General features: G+C 56.7%; 1 protein-coding gene across 2 annotated transcripts in view; it reads right to left on the reverse strand.

Moving 5' to 3' along the window:
- Positions 1 to 15,674, reverse strand: part of SMG6 (SMG6, nonsense mediated mRNA decay factor) — a 92,056-nt gene that overhangs the window by 36,754 nt on the left and 39,628 nt on the right. For both annotated transcript variants that reach the window (XM_021416087.1, XM_021416088.1), the window contains exons 11-13: positions 9,509 to 9,625; positions 8,849 to 9,017; positions 1,321 to 1,522 (exon numbers count right to left, since the gene is read on the reverse strand). In XM_021416087.1, the coding sequence (XP_021271762.1) occupies positions 1,321 to 1,522; positions 8,849 to 9,017; positions 9,509 to 9,625 (488 nt within the window). The remainder of the gene's footprint in view (positions 1 to 1,320; positions 1,523 to 8,848; positions 9,018 to 9,508; positions 9,626 to 15,674) is intronic.

Consider the following 15,674-nt stretch of genomic DNA (forward strand, 5'->3'; position numbering starts at 1 on the left):
ACTCCGAATGAAATGCTGTATGGTTACAGCATTCAGACCCTGGGGAATAACAGCCCCCTCCCACGAGTCATGGGGCACAGCCCAGACCCAGTGCCTGCACCGTGGCTGAGGGAAGGAGCCCATGCATAGGGAGAGGGGTAATGGGACCGTCCCCACCAGGAAAACACCACACACGGTGCAACTGTGCTTCCTTAGGGCAGAGATGTGCTTGCTACTTGACCTCTCCAAATGCAAGACTTGAAAATTCTTCTTCTATTTTGGTTTGTTTTTTTTTTTGCCAGTGATTTCCTAGGCTAAAACGCTTCCCCAAAACTGGAAAGCTTTCAGTTTTAGTGGGGCTGCGGGCAGCGCTGCGAGCACGGGCAGGGCGGACAGAGAAGTGAAAGAGAAATTTGCACCTCTCGGGTCCCCCTGCGAAAAAGGTCCTCCATTTCTCACACTCATTTCAGGAAAACGTCAAGAAGTGGCACACGAGAGCACGCACTGCCGCTGTTACCAGCAGGCTCCCTCCAGCCCTGCACCTCTGCTTCTCTTCCTACAGCCCCGACCGCCCAGGGAAGCGGCAGAGCAACACTTCTGCTGCTGCAATTCTGCCTGCGAGCAGGAAACTGTTGAGAGCCACTCTCATCCTGCCATGCCTCCGAGGGCGTGCAAAACAAATGCCATTGTGCCTCCTCCATCCCCCCCTTCCCAGGTTCAGGCACGGTATCAGCCCCCAGGTCCCTCCTGGCCAGGTGGTGGCAGAGAGCAGACCCCAAACCCCACATCAACAAGGGAACTGATTTCATTATTCTAAAAACAAACAGCCGAAGGAAAGTTCAGGCTAGAATGGGCTCCTAGAGCAAAGAAAGGAAAATAGAGAGCGGGCAGTGGGGAATGCTTCATATTCCTAAAAGCCTTTTGTACGTTAACACATGGTGTCTGCTTCTCTCTAGTCACCTATTTATCACTCTCCTCTTTAGAGAAGGAAAAAAGTCCTGGCTGCTTTCCTAAGGCAGAGTTTTGTGGCCGGGGGGAGGGGGTGGGTGCTTTAAGCATGATGCAAACCATTTGGAGTGCACTGAGAGCACTGCCAACACAAGCTGCACTATTTAAACAAGTGAGGAAATGATCGTATATACAACATGCCAGCGAGCACACACACACCAGAGGAAGTCGAGAGGGGTTTTCATGACACAGAGCTGGATGTCAGCGGCTGAAAGGTCGATATTTTCCCTTAACACCCTCCTCAATGACTTAATCGTGTTCCGTTTGCACAGAAAACTTCCCAAGAATAAAAGTCTGGAGGAATCGAGGGGGGATGTTTGGCCTACTGCTGACCTTGTCCGAGGTCCTCTCCACGTAGCAGGGCTCCTGGGGGGCGACCAGCAGGGGAACGAAGCCCGAGAGCAGCCGATCCTCTTCCAGGCTAAGCAGGGCAAGGTCGTCATCTGGGTCCTTGTACAAGGGCACCTCCGACTGATTCACTGCGGTCAGTATGTTACAGAAGTCAGCCAGCGTCGCCCACACATCTACTGAGACCCTGGGAGAACGAGGAGAGACGTGAGCAATTCGGGGCTGGAATGCGTTGGGAGTTGCCTTGCGACGCTGCGGCGAATACCAGAGAGGTGAGACGAGGCAACGCACACTGCCCCGCACCGCGCTGCCGCGGCCGTGCCCCACGGGGAGGGCTCCGGACACAGCTGCACTGGCACCGACCCCAGGAGGGCTCGCAGCCCTCGAACCGACCCTTCCTGCTCCCCGCATGGGAACGGCTCGGCCCTTCCCGCTGCTCTGCCCCGCGCTGCACGCGGGAAGCGGTTCCCCCAGCAGCCCCAGGGAGCCCAGCCCATTCCAGCTGGGAGAAATGCTGCTCGCTGCTCTATTTCCAAGCCTGCTGGGAAGACAAACTCATCTTGCTGCGGGGGCAAAGGCAGCACTGGGGGCTGGTACTTGCTGCCAGCACGCGCTGCAGCCACGCTCTGAAGCTGAGAAAGTTTGTAGCTCAACCTCAGCCCCATGGCGTTAACTCGTGCTTTGCTCCTGGCCACGGTTTCAATGCTTGCAAGCCACCTACACAGCTGTCCCTGCGGTGTCTCCCCTTCCTCGGTGGCACCGAGGCCATGGGCAGCCGCCCCGGAGCACATCCCCATCACACATCCCCATGGGTTGGGCCATGCCAACTGGTCTGCTGCATACAGCACCGCTCGCCCCAGTTCTAAAAGCACTTCAGGAGGGTTCCTTCAGCCTCTGAGCTGGGAAGAACAGAGGAAGGTGGGGCAGCACCGAGAAGCACAGAGCAGCCAGCATCACCCGGGGTGCAGCAGTGACCAAGGGCTGGAGGGAGGCCCCCTGCTCTTTGAACTGCTCCAGGTGGACAGAGTCTGCGCTCGGTTATTTACGGGAATCAATGTACCAGGAAAGCACACTGAAATGAAACATCTTGTTTTCAAGAGCGTCCTGGGAGCCAGGCAGAATGAGCAGCCATTAATCAAAGCCCGGCACGTAATCAGCACACATGTAACGCAGAGTCGCCCACGTCCCTGAGCCAGCCCCAGCCAGCACGCTGCAGAGGAGAAGAGGTCCTTCAAAGCCCTGTGCACACAGACACCAGGAGCTGGGTTCATTCACAAAGCTCCATCGCTTGGCTCGGCCAGGTCTGGCTGTCAGAAATGTTTAAATATGGAAAAAAATAAACAGTTGCAACACGTTTTTTTTCGGAGGGATCTATCCGAGGCCCTTTGTGATGTAATGGGAAACGTTGCGTTTGTGCTACCAGCTGGAAAATAAACAGAGCTGCGAGGGTTAAAAGGAACTGAACTTTCCACGACCCCTATCTGCAAAAGAAGAAAATAATAAGAGGAATGATCCACTGCCCCACAGCCCTGATAGTTTATCCTCCGGCCCGGGCTGCAGAGACAAGCACCGGATGTGATAGGGCTGCTCTGGGCCACCTCCAAGGCAAGCTCTGCCCATGGGAGATGCGCAGGGCTTGGGAGGCTCAGTCCCCCCCTCCTGGTGCCCCGCTGGCAGCCGGGCCGGGCTGCATGCACCCGGTCACATCGCAGGGCTGGGGCACAGAGCAGGGGCTGCAGCAATGCATGGGCTGCGGTGATGCACAGGCTGCTCCCAGGTGCATGGGGCAAGGATAGAGAAGAAAGGAATGTGCTGCATGGGAAGCATCTCCCTCCCCAGGGCTCACTGCTTGTCCCGTGAGCTGACACCGCCAACCTCCTGCAGTCCCCCAGCCCAGCCCGCAGCCCCCAGGCCCTACGCGAGCATTCCCTGTCACTTTATCCCCTTCATCTTCAGCTCCCTACAGCTTCACGGGGCCTGGCCACATCCGTCATTTGGGCTGGATGTGTTAGGTTTCCACCCTGAGCTTCCTTCAGTGCAACCACAGGCTGCTGGGGCGGGCAGTGAGCTCCTGCTACAACACAACCCCGAGCAGCCCTACAGCAGCGGTCAGGGCTGGGCACAGGCTGCAGAGCCTTCAGAAAGCCAGCACACGCCACGCTTCTGCAACTGTGACCATTTGCTGCCTCTCCCTTTGGTTCGCTTCCCCCTCTGCGGGGCAGCACCACCTCCCGGGGAGGGGTCCCAGTGGTTCCCCTGCTCCCGTTGGCCAAAGCCCTCTCCCCACTGCCCGTTTCCAACACGCTGAGGCCACGGCTGAACGCTTTCTGACTCTGAGCCCAGCCCTGCAGAGCCCACAGCTTCCAAGCGAGGAAGCGAGGAGGGGGTGAGCGCGAGGTCTTCCTTCAGAACGGGGGGTTCGTTCACTTCCCCGCAGACGCGTTTCCATTTTGCTTATTCCACCAGGATGGGGGAATACAAAAAAAAAGAAAAAAAAAGAAAAAAAAAAAAAGAGTTAATTTCTTTTTTATTGCCTCAGGATTCCAGGTTTAATGTAGCTGTCAGTGCGAGCGCAGCCCAGCTGCACGCCGACGGGACGCGGCCCGGCCGTGCCGAGAGCTGCGCAAGTGCAGGCTGCGATGCGGGGCCGGGGCTCCCACGGGGACAGCCCCAACTCGGGATGATGCCCGTGTGGCCCCGGGGGGCACGTGGAGATGCACGCTGAGGCCCAGAGCTCGAATTGGGGCCCTCGCGCCCGCCACCATCTTGGCTGGGGGAGCGGGCTGCCTGGTGATTAATATCAAGTACAATGACCCCATGTTACAAGCCTGCGGGGGCCTGTGGAGGTGGCCATTTCCTGTGTAATACCAGCTTGTTTAAACACTAACAGTCAAACTCCACAGCTGCAGAACAAACCCGGAAAGAGAGGAGCAAAAGAAGCCCTGCATTGTGTTCCCGAGGCCCGCGCTGCCGTGCAGATGGCAAACGGTGTGGGCTGGGGGCCGAGGGGCCGCTGCCAGCAGCCCCCCAGCACCGCGCGCAACCCACGTCCCGCTCCCAGCTTCCCTCCTTCCCACCTCGGCCTGATGCAGGGCAAGCCGGGCTCAAGGCGAGGAACAAAAAGGGAGCTGAGGTGGGAGCTCTTCCCAAAAGCACTCACCAAGCTCGGCCTGCTTGGTGGGGACAACCTCGGGGTCAGAGCAGGATGCTCTTTCAACTGCTTTGCCCCGCGGCATCACTGATTTTTCCCCACTCTGCCCTACACTTGGTCCCTCTGGTCACCCAGGTGCCACCACGCTGCTCCCTGAGCTGTGCATCTGCTCCCAGCCAGCCCCTGCACTCACACAGCCCATCTCCTTGGCTCCTGCTTCACCCGGCTCTACCTGCGCTCTCAGCCTGGTTTACGCTACCGAGACACCTCCGAATCCTCACTTTGATGCCTTGATAGGGAAACTCTGGTGGCCAGCCCTACTAACAAGGCTGAAATCTGCAGAAGGGATTTTCCATTCGGTCTCCAGTAAACTCCAGCAAGGTCTTGACACCGCTGTCCAAGACTCTGTCCACCCCTCCCAGTGGGAGCTGCCATCTCAGTGACACTTCTCCACAAGACCGACGCGATGAGAGAGATCTGGCAGATCTCTCAGGGAAGGTAAGCTCTAGAATGCGCTCAGAGCTTTTGGATTCAATTTAATACTTGGTTTAAATTAACCATTTTTAAATGCTTGCAGACAGTCTCCGCAAACTGAGAGGCCCTTCGCTGCAACGTGGAAGGAGAGCAGATTCTCCAGGGTCAGCCCGATGGCAGATAGTCCGTCCAGCCATTGGCTTCCCTATTAATTCTTGCGTTTCTTTTAGCAATAGATTCACTGCAGTAACAAAACAGAGCATGGAGGACCTCTCTTAACCTAACTCAGCTCCTCAGCCATGCACCCCAAAAGGAGATACATTCACCCCAAGAGCAGCAGCTCCCTGGAGGCTCACCTTCCACCCACCCGCTGCTCATCTCTGCCTTAGGAAATGTCCTGCTCCCCTTGGCTTTGCTTTCACCCTCTCTCTGCAAGACTCCCCTGGGGACAGCCAGTCTGAGAGATGCCACCAGCCGAGAGCTATGGCACGCGCTGCTCCAACATCTCCCATTCCGAACTCAGTGCAGTATTTGCCACGAGTCATGTGCGTTTTAAGACATTGAAGTGAGAGCTGCGAGCAGCCAGGAGACCTGGGAACACCTGCATTCATGTAGCCTGGTCCAGAGCAACCATCCCCAAGGCAGAGATGCCCACGGTTGGGTTCAGCTCCCATCCTGGAAAACCCAAATTAAAGAGAAGCCATGGAAAACTTACTGAGTCCTTCGTCTCCCAGAGAGGTAGAGGGGAATGAAGAGCCCTGCCTCTCAAATACACTCAAGATCTCTCTTTGGGCTTCTAAAATCAATTCTCAGCACATCCTTTGAGCCACACCTGGGTGTGATCACTCGGGTTCACGTGCTAGAGCAAGGAGAGCCTTTGGGGAAAGGTCTTCTCACTCGGCCACTGGTGCCCAGCTGGGGAGGGGATGCCTGCCCAGAGCCAGCTCCATGCCCACATCCCTGCCAGGACATGGACCCACGGTTGGAGCCTCCCAAAATTCCCTTCCTGCCCTGCGAAGCCCACGTGGCTCTGTGCTCCACGCAGCGCTCACCCCTCGCACCTTTCCCTCCGTCTGTCCAACAGGGAAAGCAGCGAGCGGAGGAATTTGATGTTTTTTTTTTTATTGTAAGGACTCAAATCCAGCAGTGTGATAAATGCATCCGAGCTACAATTAGGAAGATATATAGCATCAGAATGCGAAGGTCTGGGCAGCGTGGTGAAACGCGGGCTCTCCAGAGCCCCAGCTATGTTTCCCATTATGTAACCCTGGTCATGGGCAGACAGCCAGACTCCAAATGAAAAAGAGACTCTGGCTTGGCACCGTTTCTATTTTCCTATCCTCATTCGGGGTCAGCGCAGTGTCATACAGCTGCAGAGAAAGCTCCGGGGATTAAACCTGGGAAAGACTCCAAGACCAGGACCTGGGTTCAAGTACCAGCTGAAAGCAATAAACCAACTGCCACAGCTGGGCTGAGTTTAGACGTTCTCAAAGTCCCCCAGCTCTCTCACTTACTAAGAACCAGCAATCACGAACATGGTGAATGCAGCACGAGCAGAGGCCTCGGGACGTAGAGCCCCAGCAGCCCAGGCCCTCAGCTCTGGTGGAGGCTTGACAAGCTGCCCTGCTGGCCCCGAGCCCAGGCCATCGTTCTGGCAGCGGCGCTGGCCCCGGATGAGCTGCACTTTGATGCAAGTTCTGGGCCAGGCCTTTTGCTCCTGGTGAGCTGCCAGGTGGGTATGGGGCCTGTTTTTTTCCAGAAGCATTTGCACATCCGTGGCATCCTTGCAGGGTGCTCCTGTGCTTTAGGGTTTTTTTGTTGTCCCTTTCCTGAGCCGTGGTGGCGGGGTGCTGGGAGGCGGTCTCAGTCCGTCCCCAAACCTTCTCCATTGGCACTGCTGAAGGAGCAGAGCCCACTAAAGGGGCCTGGTGGCACGTCCCACTGCCAGAAGACACAGAGCACACACGCAACAGCACAGCAGGCCCCTGCTCAGAATCCTGCAACTTGGCATCTGTGTGCGCTCCTTGCATGCTCTCCCTGCTTCTGAGCTCACCCTGCCCACAATCTTTGGCTTCCTCCAGCGCGCCTGCTGCTCCGACCCATGTTTTACTTCTGAGCTCCTTTGAAGCCGTTCCTATCCAAACCCCCAGACGTGGTGATTCTACCTGGTTACTGAGCAGCCCCAGGCGAGGCAGCGTGCTTCTGTCAATAGAGAGCTGAAACTCTAACCGAGTGCTTCCCTCTTCCTTTCCTACCTCTGGGGAAAACGTTGCAAGTCCCAGGTCATGCCCAAGAGCTGAGCTGGTTCCCTGCAGCTCCAGGGAAGCTCAGCTTCTCCCAGACCACCAACGCTTGGGTACACAATGCTGGGTCAGCACAAAGCTCTGGGCCGAGCAAGCAGCCAATCCCCTCGCCATGGGCAGGGCTGGAGAGCCAAAGAGGCGGAGGGAGCCCTCAAGAAGGCTGCCCATGCCCTAACGGAGACACGGAGGCAGGATGAGAAGGGTAGCTCCTCCACCTCCACGCAAGATGGGGAAGCGGCACGACAAAGACGCTCGCTCTGCTGGGCAACCCAAGGCCTGACAGAGCAGAGCCCGTCGCCTTAAGGGCGAGCGGGAGCCTGCACCTGCTCCAGCACCCCGGGGGGACGCAGACCCACGCCCCACACCGCAGCCCTCGCCCGCAGCAGGGGAGGCAGCTCGTCCCTGGAAGGCGCCGAGCGCCGGCTGCGTGAGCCCGATCAGAAATTCCATCTCGAGGCTGCCCGTCGCCAAGGGCTCGGCGGCTCCCTGAGCAGTGGAAGGGAGGATTGGTGCAAACAGGCGCACGTGACAGATCCCAGTTTGAGTTCCTGCCCAAAGATGGGCAGCGGTTCACATGAGCAGGCAACGGTCCCACACCGAGCAGCCGACAAACAGAAAACAGACTCCATCTCCACAAAATGAGGCCCAGAACTTCCTGTGTGAGATTTCCATTTCCTCAGCCAAATGAAAAAGAACTGGAGTAGAGGCAATAAACTAGGAGAGCAGGACTGGACCTGACGCACGGAGCGGGGACCCATTAATGGTTAAGCCACTTTGCTGGATTACTCTTAATGCGCCTTCCCATCACCCTGGGTTCTGGCTCCTTTGGATTAACAATAAGACGTGATTTCAGGCTCTGGATCCGGAGTACCGGAGGCAGATGGAAAATCCTGCGGGAAAGCAGCTACGGAGCATGCTCAGACACCGCTTCGCATACTCCATACTTGGCCCTTTCACTTGATTTTCTGTCCAAAAATATGCAAATTGCCTAGTCCGCATTATGGACTAATGGGCTGGAATCGGCCAGTTTAGAAAATTAACCCTTTTTTGCGATGCAGGGGTAGAGGCAAGCTGTGTCTGAAGCTGAAGGGAGGCGACTTTTGGAGCTCTGGGAACAGGCAAGAGGCTCCAGGCCAGCCCAGCCCGACCAAGGTTTGCCTGTTTCAGATAAAAACAGGCAGTAAAACGCTCATGCTGCAAACGGACTTACCTCCTTCCAGAGAAGAAGGCTCTGCCTTTGAGCTGGTTGGGCTTGAAGGAGATGTATCCCAACAAAGCAGACACACATCCCAAGCACAAGGTAAAAATCCAGCTCACGGCTCGTCTCCTAACAGCTAGAAGCAAAGGGGCATGTGCCAGAACCCCATAGAGCCCCTTCACCCCTCAACACCCCCAGTGTGCAGAGCTGGACACCTGTCATGGCTAGGAAGTCACTGTGACACTGAGGGTGACGAGTCCCCACCACGTGTTCCCTGCACACGTCAGAGTGCCACATCCAGGAGCAAGCGTGAGCAAAGGGGAAAGGTGGCACGAGGAGCCTGGGCAGGGAGCGGACACCACAAGCCAGAGCAGAGGATGCACGTACTGTTTGGGGAGCTCGAGAGAGGTCGGTGGAGGATTCCAGGTGTCGGGGTGACCAAGCATCCAGTCTGACCAGACCTTCACGCTGGGGAGAAGCTCCTTCAGGTCCTGGGGCAAGGCAGAGACCTTGATGTCATCCTCCTCATCCTCCTGCTCCACCTCTTGTGGTGGAACTGCAAAGACAAGAGCAGCTCATTGAGCCAGGCTCACCCAGCCCCTTCTGTCTCAGGTAGGGACAAGGAATGCAGAACACAGACCCCAACATCCCAGCCCTGGAAGTGCACAAGCAAAGACAGAGCTGTTTTTCCTACATGGAGTGGCCTAGGGAGCGAGCCAGGATGGGTTTGATCCATCTGCTGGGGACAGCAACTGTCAGTGTCACAGAGGCAGGATCCTGAGGTCCAGTTTTGGAGTTTCCCAATATCAGGAAGAAATCATGACCTGCATCCATCCATTTCTTCCAAACATTTCTACCTGTTCATGGTGCATCTTATGCCTACTGATGCAGCCATAACCTGGGCAGAGCTCGGGATGCCAGAGAAGAAACCCAGGATCCCAGCAGAGAGGAAGGGGTGCACAAAAAAGCAGGGAATGAGGTCCCAACCTCCCCCCGCCCAGGCTGCCCCAGGAATGGGAGCACGGAGTCCTGCTGGTGAGCCCTTACCTTGCACGCATTCTCTCAGCAAACTGGTGCACCTCCTCACCAGGAGTGCAAACATGGAGAGCCCCAGGGCCGTGGCCTGTTCTTGGATGACGGAGCGGCAGTCCTCAGAGATGCACTCTAGGAGAGAGAAAAAAGAGACTTCAGTGGGGACCAGCCAGATGCTCCATCTTTACTTCACCTACGCAGCCTCCTTTTGTGCATCCCACGTAGCAGGGGATGGGTGATTCCTCACACGTGCACTGGGCCCACTTGCTGCACGTATGGGGAGAAGCAGGTGGCTATGGGAGCAGGGAGAGGCTGCAGCCACACTGTCCTCATCACACCCAAAAATACCCCACATGCCAAGCCAGTGCTCGGGGCTCTCAGCACAGAAGCTGCTGCTTGGAGCCGATGCCTTCCCCTGAAGGAGGGGAGCATGTTTAAGTGCTAAAAGGGTAATTAGCTGCATGTTTGATCTCTGTCCCTGCTGGAGGTTTAACCTCAGCAGCTGAGGAGGGGGCTCCTCCCATTAGTTCAGCCGTCACACAACAGCTTGTCAAGAGGGCTTAATTGAAGCTGTTACTCAAGTAGATGCCACACGACCACAGCTCTTCCAAACAGAGCCGGCTCCGAGTGACAGCAAATCCCCTCGGCACATCTACACCCAGCCAGAAACCACTTCTGAGGCTGCAGCGAGCAGCAGGACGCTGGCTGCAGGGAGCTGCCTGGAGCCAGGCGTGGGTTGCATTTAGCAAAGCCTGCAGCACCATGGGCACGGCACCGTGGGCACGGCACCACAGGCACGGCAGGCTGCCCACACTGGGGCACAAGGAGATGCTGAGCTTCATGGGCAGCCCCTGACCCCAAATCCCCTCTGCCCCTGTTGCCCCTCCAGAGGCCTCTGGCAGCCCAATGAGGGTGCTCTGCTCCTCACACTGGTGCTGCCGAGCGATGGTAGGAAGCGCCTGCCTGCAGGGTTGTCAGCTTTGGGAGGAAACATAAAACTAAAGATGTGACCACTCTGGGACAGTAAATCTCTTTCATGAAGCCTTTCCCACAATTAAGAGTGTTAGTCCCAGTGCTCTGGCCACAGTCCAGTTCAAGAAATTACAGTCGTCTTCGCCACGCTCCCTCCTCCCATCACTCTGGTTTGATGCTGGACTCTCCACTTCCCATCCTACACAGGCACAGACTGAGGCCTTCCCATTGCCACCTGAGCACTGCAGCGTCCCCAGGGCACAGCATGCTGGGTGGCAGCACCCCAGGACTGCGGGCACCCCAAACTGCTTTCCCCTGCTGTTCCAGCTCACCCCATTACCAAACCAAACAAAACCCCGCGGCCCGCACTCAGGTGCCTGGTGCCAAACCTTCAGGTGTTGCTGACGACACCCGATCGGCTGCAGGTGTCACAAAGTGGCACCCCACATCCCCCCCTAATGCCCCAAGTGAGGCTGCAATCAGAGAACCCTCCCTGCTCGGTGGGATTCACGCTGCCATCACCGCGTGGCAGTCAGCGCTGGGGGCACCTGCCGCCCCCAGACCCCATTTTCCAGTTGGTTCTGACTTGACCCATCAGATCTGCAGTTTCCACGCCTCTCTCGGCCCAAATTCTTCCGGAACTCTTCAGCCAAAACTGTTGGGCTACTCGTGAGAATGAGGCTAGGAAATAAGATAGTGGCTTACCCTTGTTAGAAAAAAAAAAACAAACCCTTACAACCTTTTCCTTGAGCTAATCTAGCAACTGCGAATCCTGGAAAGGGGATCTGAGGTTTTGCTGCAGAATAACCTTTTTAGCAGAGAGTTTTCCTGACCTACTAGAAATCTGTCCACGCTTGGCCAAGCTATAAACATCTGAAATACAGCAGTTTTTCCATATTCAATAGGAATTCATTTCAGCAGCTAAAACCTTCTAAGATTTCAGCTCCCTGAGCATGCTCCATCTTCCACCCCGACACCCAACCTGCATTACGCTCTGCATAGCAAACTGCTTCAATCCAATGCACAGAGAGCTCTGAAGCGACGTCCTTGTCCTGCCCGCTGCTGCTGGCTGCGAGAGCGGACCCTGCTTCCTCCACCTGAGAGCCCAAGAGCACGAGGAGGGAGAGGGGATGGGATGGGATGGGAAAAAGTGGGAAAAATGGGAGCTGATGAGCATCAGACTGCAAGCATGGAGACTGCAACCAGGAACCACGGCTGGGCTGGTGTTTCTGAAGATCACAAAAGCACTCTGAGCTGCAGAGCTGCACAAGAGCCCTCCTGTTCCTCTGCTTGTAGGACAGAGGTTTTTCTCCAGCAAGAAGAGCAGGAGGCCGTTTCCTTTGCAGCTCCATCTGCAAGCACCTACCTGGCTCCTGGCTGCACCCTGTGCACGAGCTGCCAGCTTTGCTCTGACTCAGGATCTGACCCAGGCTTTCTGCAGTCATAAATCTACCTGGCTCTGCAGGGGAAGGGTGCGGAGAGAGCAGGGAGAGAGACGGAGAGCGCGGGGACTTTTGTAACGGGGAGAAATTTGTGTTTCTCTGAGAACATTATATTCATGGAAAACATAAACCAACTGTCGTCAAAGTCGACTGAGCTCAGGAAATGGAGCGGCCGGGAGAAGGCTGCCATGTGGCCGGATGTTATGTATTTCTAATTAGTGCTATACATCTTTCAGCAGCGAGTGTCCTTTTGCTGGGAAACACAACGCGCTGCCCTTGTTATTGTAACTGTCAGAGAGTGCTTAAACAGATAATCTCCAGGAAAAGTGATAAACACATCCCCTCTCCCACTAGGGTGTGCAAAACAGCGATGCCAAAGCTCTATTAGGGCAACGCGACCAGGCACAGGAAATGGGAATGGGAAAAGAGCGGCGATGCAGGGGATGGCCGTGGCCGGGGAAGGGGAGCTGCTGGAGGAAGCTGCTCACAGCCGCTCCAGTGCCATGTGCGGGAGGAAATCCTGCAAGGGCCACGTGGCCTCGGCCGCTGGGAGCGAGGGGCAAGGAGCTGCAGCAGCTCCCAGGCAGCACACGGCGTGCCTGTGCTCCTGCCTCCATCCCAGCTAGCACACAGCACGAGGAGCGGTGAATCCTGCGTGGTTAAAACACAAGCAGCCACCAGGCGTTAGCAGAGGCTCAAAGGAGAGCAGGTCGCTTTGATTCAGGGAAGTGGACTGCTCCAGCCAAGGGGCAGGAGGACTCCAGCAAGATGTTTTCCGTGTTGGCCTCCCCATCCCGATGACACCAAGCTTTGCTCTGGGTCAGCACAGGGATGGGGTTTTGCTCCTTGGGGGCAACAGCCAAACCCGCCTTCCCTGGTGATGCTCTAAAGGACCGTATGCAATCGAGCAAACAGCTCTCCAGGCACAGCCCTGAGGATGAGATAAGGGTGGAAGGCTGCGGGTGAGCCCTGCCTAAGGCACGCTGCTGGATGTGTCAGCAGCTCGGCGGCACAGAAAGCTGATTCACCCACCAGCTGCTGCCCTGTCGGGAAGGAGAGAGGCTGGTGACCGCGGCACTGACACCACCTGAAGGCGAGCTGGTTGCTCTCTTATCTCTCGGCCCCACGAGTGTTTTCCCCGTGAGTCACGCTCCGCCAGACGCGCTGCTGGCAGCCCACCGGGATGGGGCCGGCTGCAGGAAGTGGGCAAGGACAGCAGCGCTGCCGGGAACGGGACACAACCCAGCAGAGCGGGGATGCTCAGGGCTGCGGGGCATTTCCCCGCCACCCCCTCGAAGAGGAGCGGTGAGTCATGGGCACTCCCAGCTCTGGCTGGGAACGGCGAGTCACACACGCACTCATCTGCCCTCAAAAGAGCCTGGGAACCCACTCACACACCCATGGCTGATGCCCTGCAAAGAGCACGGGGCAGCTTTCCTGGAAGGATGCTCCCCGACCCTGCATTTACAGGCAGCAGCGAGGACACGCAGCCCCGCAGCCAAGCAGACACCACCACCTGCACACAGAGGGCTGAAGCCCTCCCAGAGCCACTTCACACCGCCCCATCTCCCCGCAGCGAGCTCTCCCCATGGAGATGCAGAGAGGCCTCACGAGGGTTTCAGCCACAGGACCCAGACCTGCTGCACGCGCTCCTAGAGCTGCCCAGGAGCCCACGGCTCCCTCTGCTCCATGCTGAAACCCCATCTTGTCCGAGGGAGGGAGGTGAGGAATGCTGGGGGCCTGGGGAGGATGGAGCAGCTCTCCCTGTGGAAGCCATTAGATATTCAACACTTCATTTGTTTCCAGCCATTCTGGACTGCAGCGCTGGGCTCTAGGACGGGAGGCTCTTCTCTGACGTAACCAGGAAGCAGCTGCAAAATTAAGGAATCCCTCATGACATCATAAAAAGGGTCGATGGTTTACAGGGGAAGGTATAAAAATTAATGACATATTCCCACCCCAAGCAGCAAGCCTGCCCGAGAGCCACAGAGGAAGCCACGCTCTCCCAGCACCCCGGGGCTGCTGCTTGCTGCCAGCCCACTCCACTCCATAGGGATGGCAGATGCATGCACTGAGCGTGCCCCTCAAGCCCCCCACTTCTGCAGCCCTACAAACTGACCGGTCCTGCAAGAGGAGCCCAGGGAGCAGCACGCTGCTCCACCCCCGTGCTGCATGACTCGGGCTAGGGCAGAAAGAATGACACTAGCCTCGGGGACGAGCTCAGAGCCATTTCCACTTGAAAAGGGAAAAGGATAGTGGTTTAAAATTAACTGCGGCCTTTTCCAGGAAATATCAGTGGAAAGAAGCAGCCATTTTTAGAAATGTTATTCTCAGAAATTTCCTGAAAAGACCCATCAGTCAAAACACAGATTGAAGCCATTTCCACTTGCACTGAGCAGCACTTCAGAGCTCAGCGCGCTTGGGGTGCTGACCCGGGCGGCGGGGCCAGGACCTCGGGCTGCACCCTGCGGCCCGGTGAGGCTGCAGAGTCGCTTCTGGATATGCACCATCCCGTGCCGGGTCAGAAACATCCCAAATGTGCACAGCTCCTGCACAGCTCCCAAGAAAGTGTGTTAATCCAGGCTGGTACAGCAGTACGGCTCCGGACCAGCCTGGCACCAGCTGCCTATCTTGCTGTAGGATGCACGAGCAGAACGGGGCTGAAGTGGTTTGAAGGGCAAAAGGGCACAGCCGTGAGCAGGGGCGTGCACGGAGCACATCTGAACAAATCCGGGCACGCCGCGGGGGTACAGCAAAAGGAGAACAAACGTGGACGACGGAAGCATAAAAAGGAATGAGGTGCGCTGCAGTGAGGCAGGATACAGACGCGTACAACAGGATGATGCAGCCTGAGAGACGAAACCCCTTAGTCTGCACAATCCTTCATCCTTCCTGACCGAGCACAGATAGAGCCACAGCCTCACCCGCTCCTCGTGCTCGGGGAGCAGGCAGCCAGGCAGCGCCGCAAAGCGCTGGAGCTGCGCGCGCCCGGCCGACACCGTGTCAGATGTTATTTACAGCGGGGAGGAGGTGTGAACAGGGCTTCCCGAGGGGTTTTACTCCAGCCCCGAGTGAAGTTGCAGCAGGACAATCGCTGCGCTGGAGCAGGCAGCCTGCAACATGCCTCTGCTGGTGCGAACCCTTGTGAGCCCTCCGTGCCTGGGGGGGGAAGTTAATGAGAGAAAGCGCCCGCAGACGGGAGAGCTCGGAGAGAGCAGCCTTTGATGGGGCAGGAACAGCGAAGTGAGGAGCTTCCGTTTCAACACATTCACTCATTTGCTGCTTCTCTTCTCTTTACAGCTTCCTGAGGGACCCAAGCTCCGCTGGGTCAGTTTGCAAAGCAAATGCCAAAATGCAAAGCCGAGTCTGTGGCTCCCGCTTTCCTCCACCAGGCAGCAAAGCTCAGACCCCTCGACCCCACACTCAAACTGCTTCCTCGCCCCCTGCACCAGCCCCCACCACCCTCTCCAGATGGTGACAGTCCCGTGCTGTCCCCCCCAGCACTCAGACACTCCTGCGAGAAGGGCACAGCCCAGACACAGTGCCTACACTGAGGCTTACCTAACACTTTCCATTATAAGCCCCTGTTTTTAGTTCCTAACAACTTTGCCAAACTTTAACCATTTAGGCTGCGGCCCCTCATGCCAAAAGCTTTCTTCGAGCGAAATTTATTGGGAAAATTTCATCGAAAAAACTTCAGCCATTTGCCAGAATGAGGTTAGGGAAAATATATTGTTCTTCTCAAGTTAAAAATTCTTTGACCATTG

This window comes from Numida meleagris, chromosome 18 (genome assembly GCF_002078875.1).
Source record: "Numida meleagris isolate 19003 breed g44 Domestic line chromosome 18, NumMel1.0, whole genome shotgun sequence".
In the NCBI taxonomy this organism is placed as follows: Eukaryota; Metazoa; Chordata; class Aves; order Galliformes; family Numididae; genus Numida; species Numida meleagris.